Source organism: Grammomys surdaster, unplaced genomic scaffold, assembly GCF_004785775.1.
Source record: "Grammomys surdaster isolate TR1022 unplaced genomic scaffold, NIH_TR_1.0 126028, whole genome shotgun sequence".
Classification (NCBI taxonomy): Eukaryota; Metazoa; Chordata; class Mammalia; order Rodentia; family Muridae; genus Grammomys; species Grammomys surdaster.
This window is the reverse complement of record NW_021620841.1, coordinates 1,606,721-1,625,086: the sequence shown is the minus strand read 5'-3', so window position 1 is coordinate 1,625,086 and position 18,366 is coordinate 1,606,721. Positions and strand designations below refer to the sequence as shown.

Here is an 18,366-nt window from a genome sequence, read left to right as displayed (position 1 = left end):
AATAGGTACCTCTGTTCTGGATGGTAATGGACAACGGCTCGCAAAACTACTGCTTTTGCTCCTCTCTTATTCACTCTGTCTCTCCTACTGTAACAATTTCCCCATTACCATTAAAGAATATTCTTCCTACAAATTTGTAAAAACAGTAAGAAAAGCTCTTAACCTCATTTCTTTAGCTAACCACCACACCATTCCTCACCTCCACGTTAAAACAAAACTTCATGTTTTCATTCGAACCTACTCCATCACACATCAACCCCAGTCAACCATGTGTTTGTTCTTGGTTCTGAATTCTTTGTTGTCTCATGGAAAAAACATTTGACAGACGGTCACTCCTTCCTCCTGGAAACCCATTCTTCCTATTTTTCCAGTGGATTCCATCTCAGGCCCTTCTTGCCTTCATGCTCGTGGTTCTTTCCCATATATGGATGTGCTGTTCATGTGTCCTTATAGACTCTTCTTTTGAGTCTTTGGGGAGAGACAGAGGGTTAAAAATAAATCAGACAAGGTTTACAGAGAAATTTATGGCCTTCCCTCTAATTCTTTCCTTAAACACATATCTCGATTCACTTTTTCATGTTAGTATGTCTTACAGTATCAATGGAGCTCACACGTATTATTTATGTATTCAGTCGAATATAAACTCTGTCAGACCTGATACTTGGACTGTTATCTGTATTGTATGGGCTTCATCATGTAAAAACTGCTCAGTCATTAGGTAGTAATTAGGTAGTTCCACTGACCTGGAGCTCACAGAGACCTACTTACTTTTCTGCCTCTTAGAGGTTAAAAGCATGCAGCTCCACACCCAACAAGAAACTCTTCATTTGAAAACTCATGATCAGAGAACTGCATGACACAGTTGATTTTAACTGTGTTTAGACTTAAAATTTTTTCAGTACCTTCTATTCTTAAATTATTTTATCAATATAAATTTTCTTTTTTTTTCTTTCTAGTTCTTATGTTTGCAGTAAGAGATGCCAAAGCACCCTGTTTCTCTCTTTCTTAAGATGTGCATGGTACCTGTTCCCCTGTGAACAAATTTTGGAGCTGAGCTGACCCGCACCCGCCCACACACTCTCTCTCTCCGCTGAGAGTCACTTATGTAATAGATCAGGCACACAGCATTAATTTTCTAAGGCTATTTCTTTTATAATTATCATTTAATTCTTCTCTTGGGTGAACCAAGAAGTTAGCAAAGTTTTTAAACTTATATTTTTGACTAAATTAAAGTATCAAATTACAGGCATTAGAGCATAGCTTAATTTCCATGAGTCATTTCAAGACACTGAAATTGGATTTGAGTACTATGTAGAATGGCCATTAACCATTTATGACATATATGGCTTACAATTTAATTAGATAGCTAGTGGTGTATTCATAAGGTACTTCGTTTCAAGAGCAACAAATATGTAGTAGGAAGAAGGATCGTGTTTCTTGTTTTTTACATGAAAGAACTGGAAAGATATGCCTGTTTATAATTCTAGAGAAGTCCGTTTTGTCTTGGTTGTTCAGGCGTGAATCACAGGTAGCAATGAGAAGTAGCCTAGTCAAATATCAAATCTCAGGTTGTTATACTGTGCATACAAAATTACTTCTTTCAGAGGGGTGGCAATGTATTGCCTGGAATGTACTCGACACGCTCTTTTATAACCCTTAAGGCTTCCTAACTTGGTATAGAATCTGAAGGAAGTCAGAGTTACCATAGAAAAATTACTAATTGAGTCCGAATTGATTTACTTGTCTCAGCCTTTCTTTCCAGCTTTCATTTTGGTTGTAATTTGAGAGACTGCTGAGAAAATATCCAGTCGAAGTGTTTGACTCTAGCAGTGCTAGGACTTTGAGAATGTGTGATTATTCCTTGCTTGCTTCTTTCCTTTCTTGTATTTGCATTCTGTACCAAGGAAGGGAAGGAGGCCAAAGGAAAGAGTTGTGGGTTTTTAAAAATAAGGAAGCAATGGGACATTGATAGATTAACTATGCAGAAGCATTGCAAAATCCGTATTATATAAGAACATAAAAGAAGTATATGTCATCAAGTCAGTTATTAAGATCTTATAGATGTAGAAGCAATGCTGGTTGGACATGCCTTATTTAGGACATGATTGATCCTGCCTGGTTAGAACTATCCCACATACTAACTTTGCAGAATATGCACAGGCTGGAGAGCTCCTTAGTCGGTACCTGAGTCTGTACCGTGTGTGGGAGAAATTCTGCCACTCAGCACCCCTGGGTTTGCCATGAATGTAGACCTACAGGCTACAATTATTTATTTTACGTCTGCAGCAGCTGTGATTCTTTGGCAAGTGTAATGGCTCAGAGTGTAGCATGGCGTCACCTCGGTTGGTGTATCCTGGTTGAATAGTTTCTGAAATGATGTGTAAAGACCTTGCATCACCATATTTTCCAGGAGATAGTAACAAAGACCCCCACCCTATAGAAGTGCAAATAGAATAGAATGCATCAGGCAGTGGCCACATTTTACTTTTGACCCCTGGGGAATGTACAGGAATTTTTGGAGGAATTACTTTACTCCTGTTTGTCCATGTTTCATCTGATCATGCTTGCTTAGAGCAAGTGAAATACTTTCCACTTGCTGTGTACACAAAGGTTGTGGTTGGCTTGCTCAGGAAAGTGTGTGTGTCTGTGTGTGTGATATGTGTGTGTTGGTGTGTGTGTGTGTAAGAATGCGTTTCTATTTCTTCCATGATTAGACACTTGCTGCCTTCCAATCTTATGTTGAAATGTGATTGTTCTGACTGAACTTCATCCCGAATTAATCCTGTGTTCCCATCCTGTCTGCTCTGTAACAGAGAACAAAAGTGATGTGGCCTGCCCATTGTGAATTGAATATTGGTTTATCTCCAGGATGCATAGGCTGAAACCCTTCTCCTAAAGTGATTGGAGATGGAACCCCTCAGAGAATCAGTAGGGCTTGATTGATTAGGCCTTGAGAATAGAATCCTTACAATGGGACTGAAGCCTTTTTAAAACAATGGAACCATGAGGAAGGTCCCCATGTCTGCTCTGCATGTACACACCGAGGAAGGCCAGGGGATTGCACATCCAGGAATGAGACCCTCACTGATTAGCTGTTGTCACACTTCTGGAGTCTGATTACTAACGGGAGAAATACACTGGGCCAGTGCACTCATGGGGACTCCATTACAGCAGTTTAGTGACGGCTCAGAATGTATTAGGCTAATGATTTTAATCTATTGCTTTGAAATCACTGACATGCTCATTTCCATACTTATAAGCAGTGAATATTTACAGTAAGTCTTATTTAGACACAAATCTGTCTTTTCTGCATTACATAAACCATCATCGCTCAGCTAGCTCCCATAGTATCAGTGGATTTAAAGTATAAAAATGAGCTAGAGAAGTGATCTACATTAGTTGAAATAATTTCCCATATTTGATTGTTTGGCATCTTTTGATTCCTGCTCCTGCTTATCTTTGGTTATGTCAGTATGATGTATCTGAACCATATGATAAACATATACTCCCTGATTAATCTTATATACGTAAAGATTATCAATTTTTATAGAAAAAGGACACGAAAGTGAGATTCTACTCCTCCCATTCACAATAATTCCTAAATATTTTAGGTACAAATATTAATTTCCAACATATTTCTGATATATGTTTTAATGACATGGTGTAGACTTTTTTCCAACTTCTCATAATAAATAGCTCTTTATCACATATATTTGAATTCATGCTTGAACAACCTGGACAGCTGGAATCCATTCTCAGAAATGTGACTATGATTGAGAGTGTCTGCACATGCTCCTTGTTCATCTCCATGCTAAAGCTATTAAATACAGTGCAGAGTCTATTATAGTGCTTGAATTAATAGGCAAGGCAATTGTTTCCAAGATTTCATGGAATGTTGTGGCACCTATCTAGGTGAATGGGGACAGAGCGTGGTTTTCTGTTTGTTTTTGACACTCAATGCTTGTCTGCCCTGACTATTTTCAGTGGTGAAGAGTAAAAGCATGATAGTTTTACTTCATCGGATGAGCACTGTTTTAACTGTAAATCAAAATGAACAGTGTACTGGTTATATTTTACAAATGCCGCTTGGGTAGTCTAGGAACCAGGCTTTGCATTTGTGAGCTAGGAAAGACATCCCTCCAAAACGGAGAGCATTAGGAAACGCAACTTTGTAGTAGCATCTTTTTCAGTGAAAAGTAACTTCTGAGGTCAGGTTCTTAATTCAAGAGATGCACTTTAAAGTCTGTTAGAGGCAACCATCACCTTAGAGATGGTCCCATTTCAATGACTGTTTGCTCACCCGCCACGCCACAGCTGCTGACATTTTGACTGCCATGAAAATGAATAGTGCTCCACATTGTGGCAGTCACTCCGGTCATAAAAGTTAAATGAACATTCCTGGTATGCCCTGTGGGGCCTGGCAGATGTAGGAAGCAAGGATTGACTACACAGGATAAAATGTGTCACTGACAGACTGAAACTACCCCCTTAATACAATATCGTGTCTTCCTTGTTACCTGTCTGAGTTTTGTTTTATTCCAAAGCTATTTCACAAATCCAAACACTACGTTGACACTGAGAATCATTTATATCGTCTGTCAGGATCTGCCTTACCATTGCTGGATTTCACTGCTGTTTTGTTTTGTTGCTGTTGTTGCATCTATGATTTCATAAGTCTTTTTTTTTTGTAGTGATGCTTTAGTCAAAATTTGACTTCAGAGAACTGTTCTCTTTTCATGGAGAGCACTATGTTGCTTATGAATTTTCATTTCACCATACTCTTCAGTGGAGAGCCCTTCTATGCATTGCATTAATAGTATATTGTTAAGTATGGATTTCCCCCTGAAGTTGGTTGGGTCACAGAAGGGTTAACATCATGGCTGTCACTATTATCAACTTAATCTTCAATGTAATTGAAATTCAGAGCCTTATATATTAGGATTACTGTCCATTACCTTCAGCTCTGTTCCCAGCAGTCTGCCAAAAATGCTTTTAAAATTTTTTACAAAAAAAGGCTTTTGATGCCACCTATTAATTACAAAAATTTATGTACACTCTCATTTTGGATATATAAAGTCATGCAGCAGCCAGTTGGTGTATCTTGTCTCATAGCCTTCTACCCGGATATAAAAGCTTTGCCCCCACTTCCCCCACAGCTCTTACGCTGTTCCACTTAGACACATCTTTCTTTACCTTCCAAGGGATGCATTTGTCATCATGAGCAGGTCTAAAAACTGAGGACAGTGAGTCCTTCCCTTGTGGTCCCTGTTAGCACTTACTTTAATGCATAGATGGCAGTTTTATCTACCTCCTAAGTTTGAGGGATAGAATTGAATGAATATATATATATTTTTTTTCATATATATATTTTTTCATATGTGTTTGAGGTAAGCAGCAGGATACACTAAAAATGAACTAATTCCACATCTATTTTAAAATAAAATCTTTTTATCCAGTATTTATCTCATGTGTAGCCAAGTACTTGACCTATAGGTGCACAATAAATGGATTTCAAATTAAACTGACACTGGTTTAGAACTGACCATTGTTTGGCCAATTTCTTCTGCTGGACCATACAGAATCTCAGCAAGCATGCATTCAGTGTTTCATTCTTATGCCAGTGTCTACCTCGAGCTTTATAAAGACAATTGAAATAAACTCAATGAGTTTTTCACCCTTCAGTGAGGAAGACAGACGTGTATAACAAGCATCTATGATTCATTGTGGTAAATGTTGCAGTTAATGTATGCAGGCAATGCCATGGGAATAGAGATGGCTGTCCACTCTGGCTTCGTATTGTTTGCTTTAATGAACAGTTTGTCTCACAGAAAGGAAGAAGGCCATTGTTAAAAGAGTCCTCTATGGGGGGAATAGATGCTTTAAGGAGCACATGACAGAAACAGATGTCTAGGAAGCCCAGACAGAACAGGGAATATTCGTTTTGAATGCCATATTTTAAAAGACTGCTTAGAACCAAGGCCAAAGGTTCTGGGTACTTTTCTGATAGGCACAGCTTGAAATCTCTGAGACACCATTCCCTACCCCTTTTATTAAAAGTATGAATATTTAAGTGGGAGACATTCGGGAGTGGAGAAGAAACTGAATGAGAGAATCATAGGAGGCTGGGGTTTAGAAATTGCACAGGATGTCCGTAGAAATATAAGTATTTTGGAGGGGGAAAGAACAAGATTATTTATCATCCTATACCTCAATTATTTTTTTTAATGGATCTGTAAGGGAAGTCATCAAGCAAGGCATCTGGACAAAGGCTATAAGTAAAGTTTATTCTGTGTGCTGGCTGCCTAGTAGATGGCATTGTTCTGCTACAGTGACCTTGGATTTTACATGATTACATGGTCATATGGCTCTTATCACTCAGACATCCCCACACACGGAAGGTGAACATGTTTCAAGGAGTCTCCATTTTGTTTATGACAGATACCTCTTAACTTTTATATATATATATATTTTTTTTTGGTTTCTGAGACAGGAACTCATTTTGTAGCTCAGGCTAAGTTCAAACATATTTACCTCAGTCTGCCAAATGCTGGGTATACAGACTTCAGTCATCACTCCTGAACACACGTTTCTTTTAAGAAACACTGCTAGTGGGAAGTGATGGGGTACAGTTGTAATCTCAGCATTTAGAGGGCAAAGGCAAGAGAAATGTGCTTTCGGCACCAGCCATGGCTACATAAGGAGGTCTAGGATAGCCTGGAACCCGAACAAGCTGACTCAAAAATCCTAGAAAATAAAAAAAAAAAATGAGAGTATCTTGCTTCCTGTATAACTTTTTGCAAAGGTGTACAGTGTTATTCATCCCTCCCTGTATCCTCTCCTCTACTTTGTTCTCCCATAATACCCAGTTTAACCCTTCCTAGTCTATTATTTCCATTTAACCCTTTAAGTGTATGCATGCTCTCTCCCTTCCACTCCACTCCATAGCTCCTTACTAATTTCTTAATCTCCCTGTGTCAAAAAAAAAAAAGCCATACATGTCTGAAGATTCAAACCTAACATCCTCAGATGAGAGAAAGCATGCATTTTTTTGTTAAACTGGGTCTAGGTTACCTCACCCAGAATGATGCTTTCCAGCTTCATCCACTTACTTGTGAATTTTATAATTTCCTTTAAGGGCTGGGTAATAAAACCCCATTGTGGGAAGCCTACTACATATTCATTGTCTGTTGTTTGATGGAGAACTGGGCAGTTTTCATTTCACAGCTTATTGTGAATAGCAGCAATGAACATGGATAAGAAAATGTCTCCAAAGTAGCACATACAGTTCTTTGGGTATATTACTAAGGTTGGTATATTGCCAATGTTATTGGTTACCTTTCAAAATGAGTCAGAAGACCGTACTGCTGAATATAATACATATTTTTGTCGTAAAACATGGAGAGACCAAGCTGGTATTCTCACTTGAAAGCATCATCCATACTAGCTAGTATTCATGGATCTGGAATTTGCTTGCATGCTATCAATATTATCCAGCCAATAGCTCTGACAACTATAATAGTTGTTTTTCAGACATATTAGTTGTTATTGTAGTCGCCTGAAAAGATATGCCTACTTGTGCAATAGTGGCATGAACAACATGAGAATAATCAACCACTTTCTGACTGACTTTTGAGCTCACTCCATGAAATGAAATATACACCTGGCATCATTGTTGAGACATGAACCATATCTAGACAGGTCATAGGCCCTACAGTAGAATAGGCTACTATTTTGCTAATTGTATACATTATAAAATCAACTCCTAATGACTTATTGTACCTACAAAGTAGCACATAATTCACTCCTTCATCAAAAAACAAACAACAAAAAACAAAAACTGCTCTTTGGAATATCATAGTGATTCCCACAGATTCCTACAATGAGTCAAGATGTAGAGAATAAGAGACTGTGAACTGCTCAGAGCTTAACGAACCATCTATGTTACACCTCCTCATCCCAAGGCTCAAAAGTCATTACAGAGTATGTGATAAAAAGACGATCAAATCCAGAAGTAGGTGACTACAGGTTTTCAGACACATTGCTGCAGTTTCACATGTGGGCTCACACTCACAGCAATTGTGATAACATGTATAATAAGGCCTGTGCGAGTTCAAACCAGACAAGAATCCCAGCATAGATAATGGAAGTCAGCACAAAGTTCTTCCTCTCGCTGAGAAAGTATTGACAATTGATAGCTACTGGGAGAGGAAGAGCCAGGTTTTGTTGTTGTTTTATTGTTTGTTGTTTTGTTTTGTTTTTATAACTGTAGTTCCTAAGAGGTAGATCACACTTCCAGAGGCCATACATTCAAGATTATATGGGCAGCACAATTGTAGTCAATGGACTAAAACAAAGAAAGAACACAAAGTTGTATGGGTATGAAAAAACAGAAGGGGCTGCGACGAGTTAAGAAAGGGAGGGCATAAATATAATCAAAAGAATTTGTACATAATTTTCAAAGATACAATTTTAAAATGAGATAAAAATAATGACATGGGAGAAGAAAAAGAAAGTAGGGGAAGAAGAGGCAAAAATGCATAGTGGTCAGTGGTTATCTGGTTATCAGGCTTGAGACCCATCAAAGAACCCTTGATTTCTCCTTCCTATGTACTCAAGTACATCAGATTCACGTGAACTTAGAAAAATCCCTCTTAAATCTTTTCTGTTTAGACCGAGTCTTGGAGTAGGGAGAGTCATTATTCTTGTTTTTCAGATAGTTCTATGTAGCTGAGAACTCTCAACAAACTCACTGTCTACAAATATAGCAGAATAGATATGTTACTGAAGGTACATTGTAGAAAGATCATAAACAAAGGAAAATGTTACTTCTCTGGTAATCAGTGAAATTAAGCACAGACTAGGCTATAACTTTCAGCTCATTATAGATAAGTTACAAGGTAGTGACTCTTATCAAGACTATGGTATTTGGACCAACTACAATACATCGGTGACACCGTAAGACCTGGCAAAGCCAGTGATCTTCTGTGATCCAGCAATTCCACTTCTAGAGGCCACTCCATAACTATGTGTGTAGAGATACACAGAGAAGTGACAAAGTGCTCTCATTTAAAGAGTTCTGATTCCCACTAGGAAGACATGGAAGGCATGCTCTGTAGTACAAATGAGGGGACTAACTCTCAAAGACTAAACAATCAAAAAGATGTACGGATGGGCGAAAGCTGCAAGCTACAGGTACACACATGGAAGAATGGCATTCCATGTCGGATGATGAGTGGGCAGGCTATACAACTTATGGAAGATTTGCATTTGTTGTGGATGCACACACACAAATGTATGTAACGTGCCCTTGGATGAGAACTGTCCATTTCAAGATAGTGCTTCTGTTTTGGAGGTGCTCAAGAATAAAGTACTGATGTAGTCAGTGCCTTCCTCTGTGTTAAGAAGGTTCCATGGGTTAGGTGTGGGTTCATGGTATTTGTTATGGCCTTTTAAATTTTTATATAGTATATATAAGGCATAGAACTTGATTCATTTTTATTTAACTTTACCTCTCATTATCTGATGAGTTCGCTATTTTTTTTTCTGTCAGAATAATAATATAATATAGAAGGGTTTTTTTTTTTTTTTGGAACTAAGAATTAAAACCAAGAAAGAGAGAAAATGTAGGTGGAAGGGTCTCCCATGTTGTTTTGTTTTTTGTTTTTTTTGGGGGGGGCTAGCGTTTTTTTTGTTTTGTTTTGTTTTGTTTTTGTGGTTGTTGGTATCAAATTCAAGACCTCATATAGGCTAGGCAAACATACTACTGTTGACCTACACCACCAACTTCCCACAGAAAAGATTTAAGAGAGATTTTTAAGTTCCAGTTACACAAATTTAACAGTTGATTATGATATGTTTGAATATATAGGAGACAGGGATCAAGACTGTGGTTTTGGGTTAGACCTTTAAGCACAGAAGTTGGGACAAAACAGGAATAATAACTTCTAGACTCAAGAATACACCGCATCTGGTATTATTTCAGTTCACATTATGTTTTTCTGTAAGACCTGTATTAAAATCATTAGTAATTATGTATTAAATATTTGCTAGTTTTAATATATACTATATATACATATATATGCAAAAATGTTCCTTCCATCATTGTTTCTTAAATTGTTTATGCCACTAATTTTTGAACATAATGGCAGAGACATTTTTCTTGTTAACTTTGTTGAGTAAGCAATTTCAGCCCAATTCATTTGAATGGCAACTTGTGGCCCTCATTCAGTTATTTGATAACTGTTTTTAAAAGGAGTGAGTATCCATTAATAATTTTTAACTATGTAAATTTATTCATTTTGAAAATTATATTCAGAAGGAAACTTAAAGGTATCTTGGAACATTTTTCCGATGCACAGTATATGAGTTAGGAGGAGACCATTCCCCTGGCAGGCTTTCTCTTTCACATGGTATCTGGTTCCCCACAATAGTAAATATACCACTCTATAAATAGTGTCAGCAACATGAGCAGATTCTTTGAAAAGGAATCAATAAAACAGATTGGAAATAAAGGCATTTAATAGGTAGAACTATTGGTTACTCTATTCTATCTTCTCCTTCCTGTAGTTGCTCCTATGAGAAAGGAATAGCCCCAGGGTCTAAGGGAATATATATACCACCTAGTGTTTTTCTGGAACTTCCAAAGACTCTCAAAACTTACATATTTTAGCCCTGTTCCCAAGCAAATCCAGAATTCCCAAGTCTGTATCCATTCACAGAACCACTATTTTTTCTTTAGACGTTTCTTTCCAACATTACAAGTTATGACAGAAAAAGCCAACTCCTGCTCCCAAATAACTGTAAGTTTTTGAGGGCCTCAAGGAGCTTGGGCTGTAGTCAGACCTCCACAGTCTTGCTGCCGCCGTTGCTCTATCCTACCCAAGTAGATGTCCATCATTTTAGTTCCCTCCTCCTACATTAGAGAATGAAGCCAAAGACCACAGTAAAATGACAAGGCACGACTCTCTAGAGACTTGAGAAAGACGTCATATGCCGGCCTCCACATGGCTGCCAGTCATCCCAATTGACGTAGCACATCTGTCGTCTTCAAGGAAACAATCAATGTCTGGTTCTCTGTTCTGCAAAGAAGGATGTGGCCTCATTTTGTTGTATTAAACCAGGAGCCCTGTGTTACAACAGGGATGTAAGCTGCTGCCTGCCATAGTTAACAGGCTGAAAATTTCATCGGCTGTCTTCAATAAAGACCATGTGTGTGTGAGGGAAGACATTGGCATTTGTGTTTATGTGTCTCATCCCAACCCATGGGTTGCAGCTGGCAGAGAGCAAAGCTACCAGTATGTAACAGGACGGACTTCCACTCTAAATTCTTGCATTCACTTCCATAGCTAAAGAGGTTTGCAGGCTGTTTAGACATCCGTCGCTTGCTATCTCCACAGACTTTCTTTCTGTCCCCTAGCATTTAATCATTTACAGCTCTGTTAATCAAATTTCATTTGGACATTTACTGTCTTAAGTAATTATATGGTGAAAAGGAGAATTCTACTTTACAAGGGGATAGATAACGTGTTCTGACACTCTTTGTTCTACAAGGTCTACCTATTCTAAGCAATTTCTTTGTAAAAAGTTGTAAGATGATAACATCTTTGATCTAGAAGTGACCTTGACAACAGCACTTCTAGCATTTTAATGGGCAGATATATGTGACAGGCTTGGGAAAATAAACCATGTCTCTCTGTGTGTGTGTGTGTGTGTGTGTGTGTGTGTGTACATATATATATATATATATATATATATATATATATATATATATGCAAAGACTTAAACTTATTTATGTCCAAATCACTGTTGACACTTTCAAAGCAGTTACTTAAGGTGTCAATATCCATTACTTCAGTCATGTTTTAACAGAACTGTTTGTAAGTTTTATTGTTTACCTTATCTCAGGGGAGGTATAGGGTGCTGTAAGCTGTATATTGTACTGGTTTATAAATTTCTAAGGTAATTTCCCTAATAAAAGTGGTATTTACATTCACTACGAAATGTTAGAATGATGAATAAATATGTAACCACTTAAAATATGGATGTTCTTAAATATGCATATACCTAGTTTACACATATTTTAATTTATTATGGAAAGCAATTAACAAATAGGAATGAATTTCTTGAGGTCTACCATCCCACACTAATTTTATAATATCGAATTATGGTTATTTTTATTTGAAGAGTAACATGTTTCAGTGTCACAAAATTAAATTCGTGGCAAAAACACCATCATAACTAGCATCTAGAAATCATCCCCCAAACAAATGTAACTTCCTTATTGTGTTTTCTTACAATAATTCTAAATACTAATAGTTTATTCAGCAAATGGTAGTAGGAAGATAATTCCTAAGGACAGAAGAACCTTGGGCTCTAGATTAGGCAAACGATAATACAGTAATGTATGTAACTTGGTTGGTGTACTTTCCTACCCAGATTTATTTCTGTCTCTTAGAGGAACAGCCGGAAAAAAGACTAGGAAATTAGTACAAGCTCAGGCAGTCCAGAAGGCCTGGTGCATGTTGTTCAGCACACTCCGAAGGATAGTTGGGTTCCCAAATTTGAAGTGATAAGGCAAAGCAGGGAAAGAAAGGGAAAAGGCAATATGCTTTCATTTTCATATAATCTTTTTAGTAACTAGATGAAACAAATACTGCTGTCATCATACTTGGACAAGAATTGAGATCCTGAGACCACACCCAACTTGCCCAGATATACATTTCTCTGCGGTAGAGCTGACATTTATGAACCTGGGCCATTTGAATGCATAATCCCTGAGTGTATAGGTAAGCAATTTGATGCATACACACTATAGGAAGAGACTTATTGGTAACACAGTACTTGAGGAAATAAAGACTGTCCCACAGAGCCGTCTGGTTTCTCTCAGCCCAGTTCCAGGGCTTCTACTTCTGGTTAATAAGGAATGGCCTCGATAGTGATCGTCTTTCCCACTTTTAACATCTCTAGCAGTTGAGGCTGTGAATACATGCATACCAAAGTTTAGTGGCTGTGTTCGTGACAGGCATGCTAAGCACTGTGAGAAGACATAATTCAGAAATATGTCCAGGCATCAGAGGAGCTCGGTGCAATAATGGTGGTGTGATAGCAGGATTCCTTTAGATGATGATGTAGGTGGTGTTAATTTTTTTTCTAGTGTAGAGCCCCATGCTGCCATGCAATCTAGAGCTGGTTGTATTTGAGTTAGTGTTTAACATTAAAAACTAACCATCTGTATTTTTTCTTCATAAGTATTACCTCATTCTAGCCAAAAGATTGGTGAAAGTCAGGCAAAGCTTATATTTATGATATTATTTTTTTAGGGAAAAAAGAATACAGAAAAGTTTGAAAATAATGGCTAGCAGTTTAGAATCTAGGAGAATTTTGATGTGTATACAGAGACGTTCTCTAGCCACTGCGCACCAATTATGAAAATTACCATAACACATTTAATAGGCTAGAAAAAAATGACCATGACATTTGCAGAGTGTCTACTTTGTGACAGTATTCTGTCTGCCACATGCTTTTCTAGAAACATTCAGAAATTGTGGTTCAGGGGTCTTAGGCCAATTCACCAAGGTCAGGATGGTTAAGTCAGAGCTCAAACCTAGATCTCTTAAGATTGAAATCTGATCATGTGTTTTCCAAATTTGTTTGTTCTGGGCGGATCTACTCTTTCCAGCTTTGATTTGGCTCAGAAATAATTGGTTTTACAGTAAACAGTAAGGTCAGTTGGATTCAGCTAAAAAATGCACGCATTGTAAAAATACTAAATCATAGAATGATTGGACATTATCTTCGGCTTCTGCACAGAGTGAAGGACAATTAATGGCGGACACTAGCTGCAAAAATGAAAGCACAGTTATAGCATATAAACGTTTATTTGATAAATGCCCTATGCATTTATGTAGCTGCCAAAAAGTTTGTTTCCTATAAACAAGGGCCTCCTAAGGAAAGGAAACAAACAGGGCAGCAGCTCCTTTACTTGTAGATAGCAAGCAAAATATTTTTCCCACCACAATATACTTTCATGGACAGATATCTGAGATTTTGAAGCCAAAAATCCTCAAAGCAAACTATGGTTACCATAATCTTTATTGTCTTTAAATTCTTCCAAATTTTTTTACATGATAATTTTATATTTTACTTGCCATGATGACTGAAATGATGTAAGCATTATTTAAGTTTTTTCACTCTTCCTTTTTTTCAACAAGTAATATAAAATGGATTTATTTAAGTTAAATTTTCCTATACCATATGTTTAATCTGTCTTGGTATTGTTTACCTTGATATATTTATATAAACATTCAGCATGAGAAAAACCTAACTATCTTAAAATTTTAGTTGTGAGGGTCTTGTTTTGGAAAATATTTTAGTTGAGGTTTCAGAAAGATGTTAAGTTTAAATTTATTTTTTTTTCAGGGCTTCCATTCTGAAAATATCAGTAAATCTTGTAGCCTAATGTTTATACACAGAAAGTGTAGAGTAGAGCTAAGAAGACAAGACATGGACCAAGACATTTTTACTTTGCACTCATTTCTCAAAATTTTTAGGTATATTTTTAGTTGGTTTGCTTTACTCAGATAAACAAGGTTTCCATGCTAAAACTGTGCTCTGTTTTGTTGATTTGGGACGTAAACCCAAAGTTTCAAGCATGTCAGGTAAGCACTTTGTCACTAAGCTATATTTGAGGATTTTTTTTAAAAAAAGATCAGTTCTATATGAAATTACGTTTATTTAAATTTGTTTGTTTTATTTGTTTTTAAACATGCTGCCTGCCCTATAACTCTCATAATATATCCGAGGATGTCCTTCAACTCCATATAGGGTTATAGGGATATACCAACATGACCTGATAAAGTTGAAAAGTCTTTTTTTTTCTTCCAAAAAAAAAAAAAAAAACAGGCTGTCTAGGATATCCAGTCTTTTTTATGGCATCTATGCTTTCCAATTAAAGAAATAAAAAGATACATTTCCTAACTGCCTATCCTAATCCTATTTAAAGTACATAGCTACTGTTTGAAGCTATGCATACTTCCTGTCTCTACTTCTATAAATTGGTAAATTACTTCTGTCAGATGCCTCTAAACAAGGGACACATGCATGAGAGGTTGAGGACTTTTGTCCTCCATGAAGGAGCTCTTGAAATGGCATCTTTATCACTCACATCTGCTCTCTTCTTACAGTACCCTGCTGCTCTCATGAACCTAGGGGCCATTCTACATCTCAATGGGCGGCTCCAGAAGGCTGAGGCCAACTACCTGAGGGCTCTGCAACTCAAGCCAGATGATGTCATCACTCAGTCCAATCTCCGAAAGCTGTGGAACATCATGGAAAAGCAAGGCTTAAAGACCTCCAAGACCTGACACATGAGAAATAACCTCCTTTTATGCTTATCAAAGCTGGCTTCATTAACAGACAGAACTTTCCAGCAGTGCTGTGATAAAAGCTCACCGGTGACTTCAAGCCCAGGACAGAGGTCGTCATGGTTAATGCCACTGCTGGGAGAATCTACTTTGCTATGGGCACAGCCCTTAACACCAAAAAGGGGAACATTGAGAACCTCTGGGAGGGTGTAATTGTTACCCGTAGAGTGTAAACCAGAGCACTTAACAGGATTTTGGAAATCCTGTTGTTCTTAGAAAGTAGAAAGATCTCAGTTGCAGACGTTCACTTTTGAGGGAGAATTTGAAATTATATTGTTCCTTAAACACTGTGAGAGGAAGTCAGAGAGCCCATCCAGCCACAGTGAACTCTTAAGGGTGTGATTAACACATAGTGTGAATCCCAGTGAGCCACCGGTTGTCCTTATGCTGCTGTCTTCCCTCTTTGGGACAGCCTGCTTATTGATTGCTGAAGGTAATCAAACTTTGGTTTTAACAGTGTGTCGGATTCTGTCCAAATCTCCAGTTGTTTGTTGACCCATGCACATAAACATTTTATGGTTTGAATGTCCAAGGCATCCTAGTGTTGAACATCATTTGTTTGTCATGTCTCAAAATGAACATGTGGAGAAGAGCTAACCACTCATACAGATGGTAGTAGAGGACCTAGGGTGGCCTTAGGTGTGTGTCACAGAGGTATTTTCATTTTGATATTGTCAGTATTTTCTCCAATGCTGTTTGGTAGATCTCATTGTATTCATTCTTTTGAAATTATCTTTTATGAGAGATGTCTATTCCTGATCACTATACATGTTGTTCACTAAAGGCTGAAAAAATGGGGATGTTGGATGTTATGAGTGTTCCAGTTCTAGTGACTAATCATGACTATATAAGGCAAAGTCTGCCGTGCTTCCTATCCAATGATTGTTATAACAAGACAACGCAGGATGAGTGCATAAGGATTGTTGTCAATGACTTTGTGTTTTGTAAAGAGCTGGTATGAAATATCCATTGATTCCTAACATAACTAAACAGCAATGCAGATAAACCCTGGAGGATTGCCTTACTATCCTCTTCCTGAAAGATGTCAAAAATAAATTATTTTAAGATACCATAGAGTAGGCATCAGCCTGCATATATCATCATCTTCTGCCAAATGCTTTTCTCAGTTGAAAAATATTTTCCAATAGAAAGCTGAATATTTTATTTCCTTGCCTGATATAAGGTATTTCAGTGATCATTTTATAAGTTAAAATCTAGAAATGAAACAAAGGAAAAACATTTCTTTAACATTTTTGCCTTGTACTCAAACTTTACTATTAAAAATTAAATTCCCAGAATACCAGTCCATTAGCAACCTCTTTATAGAGAAATTAACTATTCTGTACCCAACATATTTATTTATTTATTATCCAACCATAGCAAAATAATAAAACAAAAAAAGATTTCTTAAAGCAGTTATTTGCTTTTTTCCTTCCCCTTTATACTCTATGTATATATATATATGATCAGTGATTCCATGAAAGAGAAGCTGGACATGAAAAAAATACTATGTTTTTTCCCTATATTATATACCATTTCATGTATCGAATACAGTGGATAAAGAATTTGAGGTAGTGTTCCAATGACATTAGTTTCTGTGAGAGAACAGATGTAGTGAGAGTTTTGATGGGGTTTATGAGAAAGCCCTCTTTAAAGTGTATAGTACTCTGTAAACATTTCACTCAAGGGCCAGAAGTTAAAGTATAACTAAATCACTATGTTGTCAGAATAATATTTAACATTAACAACAACAAACCCATGGTCAAACCAAAAATAGTGGGTTGAAGTATACATTTCATTTTCTAATGCATTGGCAATTTGGATGACAAAGAAATTTAATATAAGGCTGTAAAGATTAAATTCAGTGTCTAACCTTTTTTATTTATTTAAATAGTTGTTGTGGCATTCTAGTCTTTACATTTTATGTCTGTCTTGTTCCTTCTTTCCAACACTTGCTTCCTGTAGGTTCACTGAATGCACAATAGCCACATTTCACATGACGCAACTCCCAAGTGGTGTTAATCATTGGGCCTGTGTCATAAAATGCATGGATCTTTAATACCCACATGTCCCTGACACTTTTCACTACAGGGCTGGACTTAGTAACTGACCAACTCGGGGCGGGGGGGTGGGCTGGGATATTAGAACATGATCAAAATGTCTCTGCTCAGGGATTTATGGTGGATCATTGCAGACAGTGCTAAAAATGTAGAGCACAAGACAAGTTTACTAAATTAAAATTTTATTTTTTGAAAAACTGTTATTTGTATAAATTATCAAGATTTGTAGGCTTTCCTTTTGTAGAAATAATTGTTTTATGTGCCAGAGAATTTCAATTTTGTTTTGAACAATAAAGCATTGATAACAAATGTGTTGTGTGGGCCTTCTTTAGAACTTTCTAGAACAACAGTACTTAAACTCAGGTAACATTTTGTTTTGTGTTCTGTGAGACAAAGTCTCATGGAGTACACCAGCTTGATCTGAAACTTGCATCCCTTCTTTACCATCAACCTCTGTCTTAGGGTTTTATTGTTGTGAAGAGACATCATGACCATGGCAACTCTTAGAAAGGAAAATATTTAATTCAGTCTGGCATACAGTTTCAGAGGTTTATCCATTATTATAATGTCTGGGATCATGGCAGTTTCCAGGCAGACATGGTGCTGGAGAAGGAGCTGAGAGTTCTACATCTTAATCTGAAGGCAGAAGGAGACTGCGCATCACACTGGGTGTAGCTTGAGCATAGGAGACGTTAAAGCCTGCTTGTACAGTTATACAAGTCCTACAATAAGACTACACCTACTCCAACAAGGCTGTACCTCCTAATAGTGCCACTTTCTATCAGCCAAGCATTCAAACACATGAGTATCTCAAGGCCATACCTATTCAAACAACTACAGTGTCAAAAGTGGCTTGCACCACCATGCTTGATTTTTAAAGGGTT

The 18,366-nt window shown here is 37.2% G+C and overlaps 1 protein-coding gene across 1 annotated transcript in view; it reads left to right on the top strand.

Moving 5' to 3' along the window:
- Tmtc2 (transmembrane and tetratricopeptide repeat containing 2) overlaps positions 1-17,791 on the top strand; it is a 385,985-nt gene extending 368,194 nt beyond the window's left edge. Inside the window, exon 12 of the mRNA XM_028754557.1 lies at positions 15,183-17,791. Within this exon, the coding sequence (XP_028610390.1) occupies positions 15,183-15,362 (180 nt within the window). The 3' untranslated portion in view covers positions 15,363-17,791. The remainder of the gene's footprint in view (positions 1-15,182) is intronic.
- Positions 17,792-18,366: the final 575 nt, after the last annotated feature.